This window comes from Mustelus asterias, chromosome 27 (assembly GCF_964213995.1).
Source record: "Mustelus asterias chromosome 27, sMusAst1.hap1.1, whole genome shotgun sequence".
Taxonomy (NCBI): Eukaryota; Metazoa; Chordata; class Chondrichthyes; order Carcharhiniformes; family Triakidae; genus Mustelus; species Mustelus asterias.
Window position 1 is genome coordinate 36151968 of NC_135827.1, and position 18025 is coordinate 36169992.

Here is an 18025-nt window from a genome sequence, read left to right on the forward strand (position 1 = left end):
GAGATTCCTATGGGAAAATATCAAGTGTAGAGTACAGACGGATAAACATACGTCATTGAATTTTCCCTCTCTGTATGAAACCTGATGCTAAACGGCCCTGTTTTTATCACATTATTGACAGAAGCCAACTGTAAAGATAGGTAGGCCGACCCATTAGCACCATTACTAAGCTACTGGGCAATTGGATTAAGCCCCTCTCTTGTTTCTTGCCTTCCCCCCCCCCAATCCCTCCAACAAACTATTCCCCTACTCCTCAATACAACCTGCTCCTGCAGGACTGAGAAGAAACATAAATCATTTCTTGCAAAATGTTGACAGTAGGATAAATTTGGTTGAAAGAAAAACACATCTTATCCATGAAATATGGAGCAACAGCTAAGGTGTTCGCAATGTAACAATGACACCTTTAACCCTGGGCATTCGTTTCCACTTCTTCCCTCAGCATCAGCAACTGTCACTGTCTGTGTGGAGTTTGTACGTTCTCCCCAGGCAGAATTTTACTGGCATGTCTGCCCAAGGTTCGTAAGATCCCCCCCGAGGCCAACGGAGAATGCCGTTCTCCGAGCCTCGCCCGCCCCCGGAATCGGAGTGGGCATGCAGGTAAAATTCTGGCCCCCGTGTCTGCGTGGGTTTCCTCCGGGTGCTCCGCTTTCCTCCCACGCTCCAAAGATGTGCGGGTTAAGTTGATTGGCCATGCTAAATTGCCCCTTAGTGTCGGGGGGGAACTAGGAGGGTAAATATCTGAGGTTATGGGGATAGGAGCTGGGTGGGATTGTTGTCAGTGCAGGCTTGATGGGCCAAATGGCCTCCTTCTGTTCTGTAAATTCTATGATTCTATGATAATTATAAAACTATAAACCATATGAATCATTGGCTCCCTGGTTTATTACATAATCAATTGATGAGTAAAAAGACCTACAAATTGATTACATTTTCAATATTTAAACCGTAAAGAAATAAGGAATTATCCGTATAAATTAGCACATAGATCATATCATAGTGCATTAAATGTCATTTCTCTATCTTTCGCCCATTCGTTTTTATGTCTGTCTGCTCCCAATTTTATTTGAATGTGATTTCTATCTTGGTTCCTGTGCTGTGAGCTTGTTGTTGTTACAGGAATCGTCAGCACTCTCCAGCTGTACAATAAAGTCAGACCACAGGAATGACATCAGCCTGTCTGAAACCCAATGCAGATCTGCCCTTCACATCCAATTACTCCATCACTTAATCATCCTCGACTGCCAAAACATGAGGGGGAAAAAAAATCACCCACAGATTTGAGTTGAACTCAGTTTTAATGAAGAGAGAGGACCACAAGGTTGTCCCAGACAGCTTTGGATCCACCTGCAATTCACTGCTCCACAGATGCATCTGGCTATTGCCTAAGAAAGTCACTGCTTAACATTGCCCAGAGGAGGTAGAAAAGGCAACATGAGTTCCTACTGGTTCTGGGCAACTACTCCTTTGATCCTGATGGCTTTGACGCTTTCTGAAGGTACATCAATCTTTATTATTCCTTTGAAATCAAATTTCAATGGCTGCTCCTTTAACTTTTATCCTTTGTCATGCTGAATATCCTGGAAAAGTTTCTTTCACAGGCCATGCCCTATTTAAATGTGAATTATTGCTCTGTGTGTCTTGATAGCGTGTTATGTAGGTTAGTAAAAACCAGTGTTGACTGCTATGTAACTCCATTGCGTAACCTAAAATTTAAATGGCTATTCATGATTGGCTATTGGCAGGATAAATTGAAAGGTAGCGTGACGATATGAGGCTGCAAATGGTACATTGGTGTCCCTCTCTATCAGGGCAATAATGTCTTCTCGATAAATGAGCCAGTCTTGGCAGCTCTCTCCATGACAATCACTGAGCATTCAGGCAGAAGGTGCTCAAAGCTACAGCATAGATATTGTGATGTACTTTCACAATAAATGGCCTGAAGGAATCCTTTGTATTTATATTGTTTGATAGTTTTCATCGGTGACAGTAAAAATGGTAATCTGCAGTGCAGGTCAAGCAGAATTGTTATTGTGAATTTCCTAGAATGTCCTTAAATCTCGTTGATGCCAGAATAGAACGGAATAAAAATGAAAACATTCTAAAGAAATGTCTGCCAAACAATAATGACAAATGGATTTACCAGCAGGTCAGCTGTCTTCTACGATTTAAGAGTGAGGAGACAGTAACCAGAATTTTTTCAATTCCCATAGCAGGCGGGATATGGACCATGCAAAGGTCTGTTGCCCTCAGGAGAATTTTCCAGTCTTGGGGCAAGCAAGACCAGAAAGTCCCACCCCGTCTGTCAGCACAGCAAGCTACAGTTTGGTAGGATGGATGATTTCATTCCACTCCTCACTCTTGAGTTCTCAATCTTGGAATGGTTCGCATAAGTGGGACGGCACGGTGGCACAGTGGTTAGCACTGCTGCCTCACAGTGCCAGGGACCCGGGTTCAATTCCAGCCTCGGGTCACTGCCTGTGTGGAGTTTTCACATTCTCCTCGTGTCTGCGTGGGTTTCCTCCGGGTGCTCCGGTTCCCTCCCGCAGTCCAAAGATGTGCGGGTTAGGTGGATTGGCCATGCTAAATTGACCCTAGTGTCAGGGGGATGAGGAGGGTAAATATGTGGGGTTACGGGGGTAGGGCCTGGGTGGGATTGTGGTCGGTGCAGACTTGATGGGCCAAATGGTCTCATTCTGCACTGTAGGGATTCTAAGTGCTTTCTTGCGAGGAAGGAGCATTATGTTTCTGGTCATTACAGAGCAGCAATAGTGAAAATCTGGCAGCACTTGACCTGCCCAGTGAGAGACCAGACACATTACTGAATCATTGAATTCGGAAATGAAACACTAAATAACTGAGATGAGTCAGTGATAACAAGTCTGTAGTAACCTCAGAGGGGCAGGAAAATGTGGATGAAGTTGACATGATTTCTGGCCCATTATATAATAATTGAATATGCATGCACTGAGGCTCTTTAAAAAAGAAAGAACACCAATTTGTACAAAGCAAGCTCCCACAACAGCAATGTGATTATAGCCAGATTATCAGTTTTTGGTTGTGACCAGGACACTGGGAAGAACTCCATTGTTCTTCTTGGAAGCAGTATTATCGATTCTTTTACATCCACCTAAAAGGACGGCACCTCTCTCAGTGCCGCATTGGAGGGTCGGCATAGATTTTGTGCTAATGGCTTGAATTCTCCAATATTGGATTCTCCACCAGTGCTGCCAGCGAGAATGGAGAATGTGGCACAAAGCCAGATTTCCATTCGCAGCAGCGAGTCCGGAGAACCCCAGCCGTGGCCAAGGCTGGAGAACCTTCTGTCTTTCATGGACCAGTGCTACCAGCCGAGCCTCGCCTGACATCTATCTGATGTGTCCTGGATACACTTTGTACGGAGAATTGAGAGTGATTTCTCAGCTATGGATCAACGCAAGATCGGCTCTCGAGTTTACATTGAAACATTTGAGCTTGTCTGGAATCTTAACCATTTGGGTTTGTCCAGCAGACATTGTTACTGAAGATGGCAATCATTCTGCATGGACCATCGAAGCTCAGTAGCAGCAGTGTGTACTATCTACAAGATGCACTGCAGCAATTCACCAAAGATCCTTAGACAGCACCTTCCAAACTCACAACCATTCCCATCTGGCAGGACAAGGGCAGCAAATAAATGGGAACACCAACTCCTGCTATTTCCCCTCTAAGCCACTCACCATCCTGACTTGAAAACATATCTCCGTTCCTTCACAGTTGCTGGGTCAAAATCCTGGAATTCCCTCCCTAATGGCATTGTGGGTCAACCCAGAGAACAGGGACTGCAGCGATTCAAGAAGGCAGCTCACCGCCATCTTCTCAAGGGCAACTAGGGATGGGCAATAAATGCTGGCCAGCCAGCGACGCCCATGTCCTACAAATGAATAAACCTTTGACAAACTTGAGTAAAACCATTTGGAAAGGTTAAGTGGCCAACTAATGATTGATAAAATGGTGTTCTTTATAATTTGAGCTGCTCCACAAAACTTGCATCGAACACGACATGGTTTCTCTGGTCCCTTCCCCCCACAAGGTACAAATAATGCTCCCCTAAAGGGAAATGACAGCCAATCGCTTCCTCAATTTGGAAATTTGCTGCAATATTGGACATCAATACAATATTTCAATGTAAAAGTAAATGGAACTCCAAATCAATTTATTTTCCCTACAGAGTTTAATATTTCAGGATCTGTTTCTGCAGCTATCAATTTCGAGACAGTTTCTTTCTTCCAAAAAACATTGATCCATTTGGTACATGAACTACAACTTCACTTCAATAATAATAAATAGATAACAAGGGAGGTAATTGAAACAACTAGACTTCCAAAGGCTCCCCTGTTGCTTGGTGTGAAATGGTAGATCAAGCTTCATTCATGTCCTGTGTTGGGTTAGTTATAATGTGACGTTTGAGTTATAAGGAGAGGCTGGATAGACGGGGACTTTTTTCCCTGGTGCGTAAGGGGCTTAAGGGGTGATCTTATAGAGGTCTATAAAACAGCTAGATAGTCAACTTCTATCTAACAAGATGTGGAGGCTTTGGAGAGGGTACAGAAAAGATTTACCAGGATGTTGCCTGGTATGGAGGGCATTAGCTATGAGGAGAGGTTGGAGAAACTTCGTTTGTTCTCACCGGAACGACGGAGGTTGAGGGGCAACCTGATAAAAGTCTCCAAGATTATGAGGGGCATGGACAGAATGGATAGTCAGAAGCTTTTTCCCAGGGTGGAAGAGTCAATTATTAGGGGGCATTGGTTTAAGGTGCGAGGGGCAAGGTTTGAAGGAGATGTGTGAGGCAAGTTTTTTACACAGAGAGTGGCGGGTGCCTGGAACTCGTGCCGGGGGAGGTAGTGGAAGCAGATACGATACTGAGTTTTAAGGGGCATCTGGACAAATACATGAATAGGATGGGAATAGAGGGATATGGTCCCCAGAAGGGTAGGGGGTTTTAGTTCAGTCGGGCAGCATGGTCGGTTCAGGCTTGGAGGGCCGAAGGGCCTGTTCCTGTGCTGTAATTCTCTTTGTTCTTTGTTCTTCTTTTCCCAAAGGTAGGAGAGTCTAAAACTAGAGGGCATAGGTTTAAGGTGAGAGGAGAGAGATACAAAAGGGTCCATAGGGGTAATTTTTTCACACAGAGGGTGGTGAGTGTCTGAAACGAGCTGCCAGAGGCAGTAGTAGAGGCGGGTACAATTCTGTCTTTTAAAAAGCATTTAGACAGTTACATGGGTAAGATGCGTTTAGAGGGATATGGGCCAAACATGGGCAATTGGGACTAGCTTAGTGGTTAAAAGAAAGGGGCAGCATGGACAAGTTGGGCTGAAGGGCCTGTTTCCATGCAGGAAACCTCTATGACTCTATTACTCTATAAATCAGCTGTGACAGAGATAGATGAAGAAAAAGCAGCCAATGTTCACTCTCACTATTATTACCCATCGACCCCAGCATTGCTGTACTGTTGGAGTTGACCACATGGTCTATGCTGGAAAGAATAGTTTCCATGTTCTGCACAAAGTCTTTACCCATTGGGGGTTGGTCTCCGGCATGCTTCGTGACATGGTGCATGCATGCCCTCTGGCAGGCTGCCCAGTGACACTTAGCACCATCCATTGGGATGGGGGAAGGGGGGGGACAAGGGGGGGCAAATGAGCAAGTGGGTGAGGGGGTAATGTTGGTGTCAATGGGAGTGGACAACAGATGATATTCAATTGACAGCCCCCTTTAAACCTTGTTCAACTTTTTCTCAATTTGAGTGGCATGGTGGCACAATGGGTGAGAGGGTGAAATGTGGTCTTCAGGACTTCAAAATGGACAACAGAGGATTTTACACTGCATTCAACCACCCAACTGGACTGACTCCAACAGAGTAGCCCATCCAGGCTCCTACCCCATAACCCCACCAATCCCCCTAACCTACACATCTTGGGACACTAAGGGACAATTTAGCATGGCCAATCCACCTAACCTGCACATCATTGGACTGCGGGAAGCACCCGGAGGAAACCCACGCAGTCACGGGGAGAACGTGCAAACTCCACGCAGGCAGTTACCCGAGGCCGGAATTGAATCCGGGTCCCTGGCGCTGTGAGGGAGCAGTGCTAACCACTCTGCCACCGTGCTAGCCTTCTTCTGCTGCACCTTATAGTAATTTATTCCAATATTCTGAGATTTAGCACCAATGCAATGTTTATCATTCCAGCTGCTTTCAGTCACCTGAGATAAAAATAATAAGTTAACAGACTCTCCGTGATCCTGTTTGCAAGAATATTAATGGACTGTCATTAAACGATAAAATGTGGAATAGTCACTTTGATAATTTGTTGAGGACATTTATCTAACTTCCACAGTTCGGAATTATTGCATTGGCCAGGTTGAAGGTATAGAAAGCTTGGCTACGTTTCCCATCAATCTGAGCCTCAAGTGCCCAATATCAACTAGGTTAAACCATCCTACAGTATTGTTGAAACAGATATTCTCAAAACACCACACACGGCTGCTCCAGTGTAACAATCTCTAAGTCAGTGCCGGAAATGAAAGTCTGAGGGTGTTTGCTGTAGATAAATATGCAACATCCACTTTCTAAATCCACAACCTATATAAGGACAAGAACAGCAAACACATGAAAGTTTTCCTCCAAGCCACTTACCATCCTGACTTAGAACATAGAACATAGAACATTACAGCGCAGTACAGGCCCTTCGGCCCTCGATGTTGCGTCGACCAGTGAAACCAAGCTAAAGCCCCTCTAATCTACACTATTCCAATATCATCCATATGTTTATCCAATAACCATTTGAATGCTCTTAATGTTGATGAGTCCACTACTGCTGCAGGCAGGGCATTCCACGCCCTTACTACTTTCTGAGTAAAGAACCTACCTCTAACATCTGTCCTTCAATCGCGTGTCCTTCTAACATCTCTCACCCTTCAATTTAAAGCTATGTCCCCTCGTGCTAGCTATCACCATCCGAGTAAAAAGGCTCTCACTATCCACCCTATCTAATCCTCTGATCATCTTGTATGCCTCTATTAAGTCACCTCTTAACCTTTTTCTCTCAAACGAAAACAACCTCAAGTCCCTCAGCCTTTCCTCATACAATCTTCCCACCATACCAGGCAACATCCTCATAAATCTCCTCTGCACCCTTTCCAACGCTTCCACATCCTTCCTATAATGCGGCGACCAGAACTGTACGCAATACTCCAAGTGCGGCCGCACCAGAGTTTTGTACAGTTGCAGCATGACCTCATGGCTCCGAAACTCCATCCCTCGACCAATAAAAGCTAACACACGATATGCCTTCTTAACAACCCTATCAACCTGGGTGCCAACTTTCAGGGATCTTTGCACATGGACACCCAGATCCCTCTGTTCATCCACACGACCAAGTATCTTACCATTAGCCCAGTACTCTGTATTCCTGTTACTCCTTCCAAAGTGAATCACCTCACACTTTTCCGCATTAAACTCCATTTGCCACTTCTCAGCCCAGCTCTGCAGCTTATCTATGTCCCTCTGTAACCTGCCACTTCCCTCCGCACTGTCTACAACTCCGCCGACTTTAGTGTCATCCGCAAATTTACTAATCCATCCTTCTACGCACTCATCCAGGTCATTTATAAAAATGACAAACAGCAGTGGCCCCAAAACAGATCCCTGCGGTACACCACTAGTAACTGAACTCCAGGATGAGTATTTCCCATCAACCACCACCCTCTGTTTTCTTACAGCTAGCCAATTCCTGATCCAAACCACTAAATCACCCTCAATCCCATGTGTCCATATTTTCTGCAATAGCTTACCATGGGGAACCTTATCAAACACTTTGCTGAAATCCATATACACCACATCAACCGCTTTACCCTCATCCACCTCTTTGGTCACCTTCTCAAAGAACTCAATAAGGTTTGTGAGGCACGACCTACCCTTCACAAAACCATGCTGACTATCCCAAATCAAATTATTCCTTTCTAGATGATTATAAATCCTATCTCTTATAATCCTTTCCAAAACTTTGCCCACAACAGAAGTAAGGCTCACCGGTCTATAATTACCAGGGTTGTCCCTACTCCCCTTCTTGAACAAGGGGACAACATTTGCTATTCTCCAGTCTTCTGGCACTATTCCTGTAGACAATGACGACACAAAGATCAAAGCCAAAGGCTCTGCAATCTCCTCTCTAGCCTCCCAGAGAATCCTAGGATAAATCCCATCCGGCCCAGGGGACTTATCTATTTTCACACTTTCCAGAATTGCTAACGCCTCCTCCTTCTGAACATCAATCCCATCCAGTCCAACAGCCTGCATCTCAGTACTCCACTCGACAACACTGTCCCTCTCCTGTGTGAATACCGACGAAAAATATTCATTTAGTGTCTCTCCTATCTCTTCAGACTCCACGCACAACTTCCCACTCCTGTCCTTGACTGGCCCTAATCTTACCCTAGTCATTCTTTTACTCCTGACATACCTATAGAAAGCTTTAGGGTTTTCCTTGATCCTACCTGCCAAAGACTTCTCATGTCCCCTCCTGGCTCTTCTTAACTCTTTCTTTAGGTCCTTTCTGGCTAACTTGTAACTCTCAAGCGCCCTAACTGAGCCTTCACGTCTCATCTTAACATAAGTCTCCTTCTTTCTCTTCACAAGAGATTCAACCCTTTAGTAAACCACGGTTCCCACACACGACTGCTTCCTCCCTGCCTGACAGGTACATATTTATCAAGGACGCGTAGTAGCTGTTCCTTGAACAAGTTCCACATTACAATTGTGCCCATCCCCTGCAGTTTCCTTCCCCAATCTATGCCACCTAAATCTCGCCTAATCGCATCATAATTTCCTTTCCCCCAGCTATAACTCTTGCTCTGCGGTATATGCCTATCCCTTTCCATTGCTAAAGTAAACGTAATCGAATTGTGGTCACTATCACCAAAGTGCTCACCTACCTCCAAATCTAACACCTGGCCTGGTTCATTACCCAGTACCAAATCCAATGTGGCCTCGCCTCTTGTTGGTCTATCTACATACTGTGTCAGGAAGCCTTCCTGCACACATTGGACAAAAACTGACCCCTCTAAAGTACTCGAACTATAGCTTTTCCAATCAATATTTGCAAAGTTAAAGTCCCCCATAACAACTACCGTGTTACTTTCGCTCCTATCCAGAATCATCTTTGCAACCCTTTCCTCTACATCTATGGAACTTTTCGGAGGCCTGCAGAAAACTCCCAATAGGGTGACCTCTCCTTTCCTGTTTCTAACCTCAGCCCAAACTACCTCAGTAGACGAGTCCTCATCAAATGTTCTTTCTGCCACTGTAATACTGTCCTTGACTAACAATGCCACACCTCCCCCTCTTTTACCACCTTCCCTGCACTTACTGAAACAACTAAACCCTGGAACCTGCAACAACCATTCCTGCCCGTGCTCTATCCATGTCTCCGAGATGGCCACAACATCGAAATCCCAGGTACCAACTGTGGTGAACCATTGTTGTTTCCCACCAGGTAGTGCTGAGCCATGGTCTGGCCAGTACTATGAGTCTGTAGATATGTTACTGTTGGGGTTAGGGTTGGGCTGTTCTACCTGTTAATATAGTTCTTATGGTACACCCCAGTTGGCTCCGCCTCCTGGGAGAGGTATAAAGGGCACTGCTCTGCCTGGTGATCCTTTAGTCTGGGATCGTATACCGTATATAGTAGCTCTGTTATTGTTGGCAATAAAAGCCTTTATTTCCCGAGTACATCCAGCCTCTCGTGTGTTATATCGCGCATCACCAACCCATGCTGCAAGCTCACCCACCTTATTCCGGATGCTCCTGGCATTGAAGTAGACACACTTCAAACCACCTTCCTGCCTGCCAGTACACTTCTGCGACCCTGAAACCTCATCCATGACCTCACTACTCTCAACCTCCTGTACACTGGAGCTACAATTCAGGCACCCACCCCCCTGCTGAATTAGTTTAAACCCTCCCGAAGAGCATTAGAAAATTTCCCCCCAAGATATTGGTACCCCTCTGGTTCAGGTGCAGACCATCCTGTTTGTAGAGGTCCCACCTATCCCAGAAAGAGCCAGAATAGGATGGGAATGGAGGGATATGATCCCTGGAAGGGTAGGGGGTTTTAGTTAAGTCGGGCAGCATGGTCGGTGCAGGCTTGGAGGGCCGAAGGGCCTGTTCCTGCGCTGTAATTTTCTTTGTTCTTTATACAGGGTATTTCCAATTATGATTTGTCTAAAATGTGACCATGCCAAAATTAGGTTTTGGTTGTACATAACATATCAACACGGGCATGAAATTTTCATTACTCCCTCCAGTCGAGATATTAAAGTGGCATTAATCAACATGTCTGGCTTGTTCTGAGCTTGGATTTAAAGTCAGTTTCTGAAAGCAGCATCTCCAGTTTAGATTTATTTTACCATAAAAGTCATGTGCACACCAATTTTCATGCCGCTTTTATGATTTAGAAATCCAAGGCATGGATTTAATTCCCATTATTCAACGTCAATACGATTCAATGTATAGTTGTGGCAAGGAAAATAAGAGGTTCACTTTGGGTTGAAGAATGAAAATGACTAAACGTAACAATCAAATTCGGCCTCTGATAACAACATAAAGGTGATCATATGGAGAAATAATAATTGCTCGTCCTCAAAATCACCTCTTACTGCTAATGCAAAAAAAAAACAAACCACCTGAAAAGTATAAAGGAATTAAAGAGCCTTCTCTGCTCCAAAGAAATGGGATGGACATTGAATGCTGGTCTAACGAGTGGAGTCCATATGGCTTGAATGAATTTAGAAAAAAACAATAATATTCAAAAGGGAATTGGATAAATACTTGAAAGGAAAATGATTTCAGAGGAATGGGGAAAGAGCAGGACAGTGAGTTAATTAGATAGCTTTACGAAGAATTAGAAAAGGCAAGATAAACAGAATGCTCCTTGACTGTTGCACCGTGCTGTGAATGTAGCCCAGTCCATCACGCAAACCAGCCTCTGATCCATTGACTCTGTCTGCACTTCCCGCTGCCTCGGAAAAGCAGCCAGCATAATCAAGGACCCCACGCACCCCCGGACATTCTCTCTTCCACCTTCTTCCGTCGGGTAAAAGATGCAAAAGTCTGAGATCACGAACCAACTGACTCAAGAACAACTTCTTCCCTGCTGCCGTCAGACTTTTGAATGGACCTACCTCGCATTAAGTTGATCTTTCTCTACACCCTAGCTATGATGTAACACTACATTCTGCACTCTCTCCTTTCCTTCTCTATGAACGGTATGCTTTCTCTGTACAGCACGCAAGAAACAATACTTTTCACTGCATACTAATACATGTGGCAATAAATAAAATCAAATTAAATCAGGTTTGAATATATTTAAATTATATGCTTGAATCCATATAATTACTCATCCGTCCACCAATATCACTAAAGCAGATGGTCAGGTCATTATCCTGTTGTTGCTTGTGGGATCTTGCTGTGCACAAATTGCCTACCACATTTCCTGTATTATAGCAGACAGCGACGACTTTAAAAAGTACTTAAAAGAGCGAAGAGCTTTGGGTCAGCTCAAGGAAGACATGTATCATTCATTCACAGGAGGAGGCCTTTTGGCCCATCAAATCTGTGCTAGCTCTTTTGAAAACCAGTGACGTTCACTTCATTCCCCAGCTCTCTCCCCACAATCCTTCCATTTTCCTTCCCTTGTGCAAGTTTTTTCTTTCATCAATGATACCTCTGCAAATACCAAAACCAGCAATTATTTTTCCAGGACGGAGAAGTGAAAACCAAACAGCAAGCTCGACACCAGGTTTACTCCAACTCTCCAACTACCTCATGGCCAATTATTCCAAGGGAGTTCGCCCCGTGCGGGACTGGAGGAAAACAACAACAGTGGCCATTGATTTTATGGTGTATGCGATCCTAAATGTGGTACGTATTCGCAACATATTTGGGCCCTGGATCATACTGTCTAAGTTTCAGCAATTTCGAAATTGGCTTTTCATCGAATCCCTGCAGTGCAGAAGGAGGCCATTCGGCCCATCGAGTCTGCACCGGCCACAATCCCACCTAGGCCTTATCCCCGTTACCCCACATATTTACCCTGCTAATCCCCTGATACTAGGGTCAATTTAGCATGGCCAACCCACCTAACCCGCACATCTTTGGACTGTGGGAGGAAACCGGAGCACCCGGAACAAACCTACACAGACACGGAGAGAACGTGCAGACTCCACACAGACAGTGACCCGAGGCCGGAATTCAATCCGGGTACCTGGAGCTGTGAGGCAGCAGTGCTAACCACTGTGCCACCGTGCCGCTGTGATAAAGATCCAAAGTGATCACTCTCTTTTGACAAACCTTTATTTCATCATTCCCCTTGTTTAGTTGAAGGGGTAAGAGACATTGAAACCAGGAGCAGGAGTGAGCCATTCGGCTCTTCAAGCCATCTCCACAATTCAATATAATCATAGCTGTTCCTCGATCTTAACACCATGCTCCCCCACTCTCCCCATACCCCTTGATGCCTCTAGAATCTAGAAATCTATCTATTTTCTTTTTAAATATATTTAGTGATTTGACTCCTGCAGCCTTCTGCAGTAGAGAATTCCACAGGTTCACCACCGTCTGAGTGAAGAGGTTTCTCCTCATCTCAGTCCTAAATAGCCTCCTCTGTGTCCTGAGACTGTGACCCATTGTTCTGGACCTCCCAGTCAGAGGAAACAACATCCCTGCATCCAGTCCCATTCACGGATGTCCCTTAGGGAAGGAAACTTCATCTGCTTCACCAGTTTCTCTGTATGTGACTCCAGTGCCACATATGATTGACTCTTAACTGCCCACTCGTGACATGGCCTAGCAATCTGGTAGTTCTAACTAGGGTTAGGTACTAAATTTAAGCCTCTCGAGCAATGCCTACATTGTAATCACTGTGAGACCTTTGCTCTGCATCCTGCCGCTAAGAGTTGCTTTAGTGAATTTCTAACTGAGAGACAAAGGGTCCACAAATGAAACACGTGCACATAGATCTTGTAAAACCAGTGATTTTTCTTCATTATTCATACTGCAATCATTAAAATCAAAGATACAAAACATTGAAAATGTCTGATAAAGTGCTGGTCTTTATTTCATGAAGGCTAAGCTACAGAGGAGAGGAGTTATGTTTCAGTTGTATAAAGCCTTAACCAGACCCCATCTGGAGTAACTGGATGGGAATTTATGACCTCGCTGTGGCGAGGCTCGTAACATCCCACACGAGGCCAACAGAGAATTCCATTCAGCAAGCCTCGCCTGCACAAATTCTGGGCAGTGCGCTACGGTAAAATTCCAACCTCTGTATTCATTTCTGACCAATGCACATTGGCCTTAGCGAGACTACAGTGCAGATTCACCATAGATTAAACAGTTAAATAATGAGGACTGGTTACTTAAGCTTGATTCTTATTCCTTGGAGTATTGGGAATTGAAGGGTGATTTGATCAATGGATTGAACACGACAAATAGGGTCGATAAAGAGAAACTAATTTTTCCGTTTGGTGGAGACTTAAACAAGGGAGCACATAATTTGAGTTAGGTCATTCAGAGATGAAACCAGGAAACACTTGTTCACACAAAAGGTATGGAAATCTGAACTCTCTCCCCAAAAACACTTTGGTCGGAATTTTACCGGCACAACCCGCCCCGGAATCGGGGCGAGCAAGGTTCGCAGAATAGAATTCTTCGTTGGCCTTGGGCGGGATTTTACGAGCCTTGCCCGAGCGAGATCATATAATTCCAACCTCAGTGCTGAGGTAACTTAGACTGTCAAAACGTTTAGGTAAGGGATATGATCAAAGGCGGTTAAATGGATTTGAGATCATAATATAGTTGAACGGTGGGACAAGCTCAAAGGGCTGAATGGCATTTTATTCCTATGTTTAAGCCTAATATCAATCAAACACACACAAAACACAGATGCAAAGACATGCACGCACAACTCAAAACACCCACTGTTCCGGAGCTAAACACAATGTTGGAGCAACATGTATCGATAGATCACCCCCTCTTCACTTATAACTGATAACATCTCTGTGGTTAATGTTGTGATTTGTCTAATTTCAGGATGAGAAAAATCAAGTCTTAACCACCTACATCTGGTATCGACAGGTAAGAATGTGAAACTTGATTGCAATTGGAGCATTAGGTTAAGGAAACGGGGGGTAGAATTTTGTTTAGAATCAGGTGTCCATCGCTTCGCCAAACCGTTTCATTGTGTCTCTTTTGCGACACTATTGCCTTCCTTTGCTTGTACCGGTGCATCAGTGCTGAAGCAGCAAACACACCATAAGTGAGGTTCAGGTCACAAAGGCCCGTCCACCCATTGGGGAACAGCCTTCTCATTATTCCATTTGTCTTTCACCATTTCTTATCCTATCCCAGAAGCTGGAGTGTCAGCTTAGGTTGTATACATAAATCCTCAAGCCCACAAATCTCTGGCCCGGTAAAGAAGTTTATACCAGATCGTATGAACATGCAAGGAAAGATCAGCTGGTCCATCGAGCCTGCCCGACACATCAGGATGACTGAAGCATCTTGATTAAATACTCCATTTCCCTCCACACCACCTTTCCCTCCACAACCAAATAATCTCTTGAGAGAGATGGAAAAAAAGGGAAAGAGAGATAGATCGAGAACCAATAAGAGGATTAAAAAATAGAATCCATACAGTGCAGAAGGAGGTCATTCAGCCCATTGAGTCTGCACCGACAACAATCCCACCCAGGCCCCATCCCCGCAACCCCACGTATTCACCCTGCAAGTCTCCCTGACACTAAGGGGCATCTTAGCACGGCCAATCAACCTAACACGCACACCTTTGGACTGTGGGAGGAAACCAGAGCACCCGGAGGAAACCCACACAGACACGGGGAGAACGTGCAAACTCCACACGGACAGTGACCCAAGGTCAGAATTGAACCCAGGTCCCTGGCGCTGTGAGGCAGCAATGCTAACCACTGTGCCACTGTGCCACCCTGAATAATACTCTGAGTAATTCCTCTTCAAGCTGTTCAGGCAATTGAACCAACCCAGAAATCTGGAGATCACACGGACCTAATGCTATAGACACGTACCTTCCATATGACATGATTGGCACGGTGGCACAGTGGTTAGCACTGCTGCCTCACAGCACCAGGGACCCAGGTTCAATTCTCGGCTTGGGTCACTGTTTGTGTGGAGTTTGCACGTTCTCCCCATGTCTGCGTGGGTTTCCTCCGGGTGCTCTGGTTTCCTCCCACAGTCCAAAGATGTGCAGGGTAGATGGATTGGCCATACTAAATTGCCCCTCAATGTTAGGGGGAATAGCTTGGGTAAATGCATGGGGTTGTGGGGATAGGGCCTGGGTGGGATCGTGGCCAGTGCAGACTCGATGGGCTGAATGGCCTCTTTCTGCACTGTAGGATTCTATGATTCTGCCCCACCCAGAGATTGACCAAACTCTCTTCTGAAGACAGAGAGTCAAGACTCACCACACCAGCTTCAACATTCATACTAAACCAAATCTCACTGATCAGCTTAGACTGAAATCTGCTTTTTTTTCAATTGAATATTCACAAGTTTGGATATTTTTACTGTGTATATATTTGAATTATCTGAATGTTAGCGTCCATATCTCAGTAAAAATAGGCCAACCACTCACTTACATTGTAGGTAAAATACTTGTATGGAATACTGCACAAATCCGGAGAAACACATTGCCCAATGTCTTTCAGATTTGGACCGATGAATTCTTGGTGTGGAATCCCCAGGACTTTGATGATATCAAGCAGATATCGATTCCCACTGCAAACATCTGGGTGCCGGATATTCTAATCAATGAATTGTAAGTAATCTTAGTATTAAAACAACAGTGGGAAAGAAACTACAGCAAGTATCTAGGGTTGGTTTCAAGGACATCATTGAACCAGGCCAGCATAGTGGATGCAAACAAAGACCAAAAAACAAAGAAAAGTACAGCACAGGAACAGGCCATTCGGCCCTCCAATTCTTACCATTCATGATGCCCTAACTAAACTAAAACAAAACCTGCCCTTACGTGGTCCGTGTCCCTCTATTTCCTCCCTATTCATGTACCCATCCAGATGCCTCTGAAATGTTGCTAATGTGTCTGCTTCCACCACCTCCTCTGGCAGCGCGTTCCAGGCATCCACGACTCTCTGCGTGAATACCCTCCCCCGCACATCTCCCTTAAACTTTCCCCCCTCACCTTGAACCTGTGCCGCCTTGTAATTGGCACTTCCACCCTGGGAAAAAGCCTCTGACTATCCACCCTATCGATGTCTCTCATAATTTTGAAGACCTCTATCAGGTCTCCCCTCAGCCTCTGTCTCTGTCTTTCCAGTCAACACCTCATAGTCAACACCCTCGAGACCAGGCAACATCCTGGTGAACCTTCTTTGCATTCCCTCCAAAGCTTCCACGTCCTTCTGGTAGTGTGGCGACCAGAACTGCACGCAATATTCCAAAAGCGGCCTAACCAAGGTTTTATATTGCGGCATCATGGTTTCCCAACTCTTGTACTCAATGCCCTGGGTGATGAAGGCAAGCATGCTATATGCCTTCTTAATCATCTTGTGCATCTGTGTTGCCAATTTTAAGGAACTGTGGGCCTGCACGTCCAGATCCCTCTGTATGTTAAGACTTCTGCCATTTACAGTATAATTCACACCTAAATTTGATCCTCCAAAATGCATCACCTCGCATTTGTCCGGATTAAACTCCATTTGCCATTTCTGTGCCCAAGTCTCCAATCTATCTGCATCCTGCTGTATCCTCTGACAATCCCCGGCACTATCAGCAATCTTCGTGTCACTCGCAAATTTACTGATCAAACCACCCACATTTTCCTCCAGATAATTTATATGTATTCAGTGGTAGTTTTCAAACTCTAATTACAAAAAAGTATGATTTTGTTTTAATTCAGATCCAACATCCCTCTCAGCTTATGCTCTGAGCACATTAGTTATTGAATATAGAACATAGAACATAGAACAGTATATCACAGGAACAGGCCCTTCAGCCCACGATGTTGTGCCGAACATGACGCCAAATTAAACTAATCCCTTCTGCCTGCCCTTAGTCCATATCCGTCTATATTTTAATGATTTTTTTTGTCACGATCAAATAAAATCTCAGAATTTGTGCTTTGATTTCACATCCCACTTCATCCAAGATTTGGTGAGAACCATGTTGACAGTGAGGAATGAGGGTCTTGGAACAAAGTGTTTCCATAATCTTCAACAGTAATTCCCAAAGAGAAATAAGGAGGTAGAAAGTTGAATATGGCGCCTGAACATAAAAGTGTTGAGACACAGAAACATCTCTGTAACCTCCTCCAGCACTCTAACCCTCCGAGAGCTCTATGTTCCTTCAATTCTGCCCTTTTGTGTGCATCGCTATGTGCATTGTTCTACAAATGGTGGTCGTGCCTCCAGCTGACAGGGACCTAAGCTCTGAAATTCCGTCACTAAATCTCTTCATTCTTCCTGCCTTTTGTGGGATTCTTATGTAATCTACCTTTTTGACCAAGCTTTCGCTCACCTGTCTTCACATCAATGACAAATTGTGCCCAATAATTGCTCACATCAAACGTCTTCGGGTATTTTGTCTTTCTCCAATAAATACATGGTGTCGTACCGTGAATTCTCACCTGTGTTTGCCGTTCTTGGGTCGAGGTGTATGGAATTGAAGAATGGAATAAAATTGGCCAGCAGATCAAGCCCAGCTTTTCCCATTCACCTTTGAGCAGCCAGTTACAAAGTTGAATTGAAATGAACTGAAATTGAAAGCCTATTTCCAGAGAATTTCACCCAATCTCACAACTGGGATAGGGGACCCAATGGTTCTGCAGTTCCTCATAAACTTTGTAACAATTTTAATAATATGCATTGAACTCACCAATAACCAGTTGGTCTTCTTGTCTTAAGGTTGTTAACAATTCAGCATTAACTGATAAAT

At 44.6% G+C, this 18025-nt stretch overlaps 1 protein-coding gene across 1 annotated transcript in view; it reads left to right on the plus strand.

Annotated features, from left to right (window-relative positions):
• Positions 1-18025, plus strand: part of htr3a (5-hydroxytryptamine (serotonin) receptor 3A) — a 44517-nt gene that overhangs the window by 3778 nt on the left and 22714 nt on the right. Inside the window, exons 3-5 of the mRNA XM_078199156.1 lie at positions 11802-11962; positions 14132-14176; positions 15781-15890. Of these exons, the coding sequence (XP_078055282.1) occupies positions 11802-11962; positions 14132-14176; positions 15781-15890 (316 nt within the window). The remainder of the gene's footprint in view (positions 1-11801; positions 11963-14131; positions 14177-15780; positions 15891-18025) is intronic.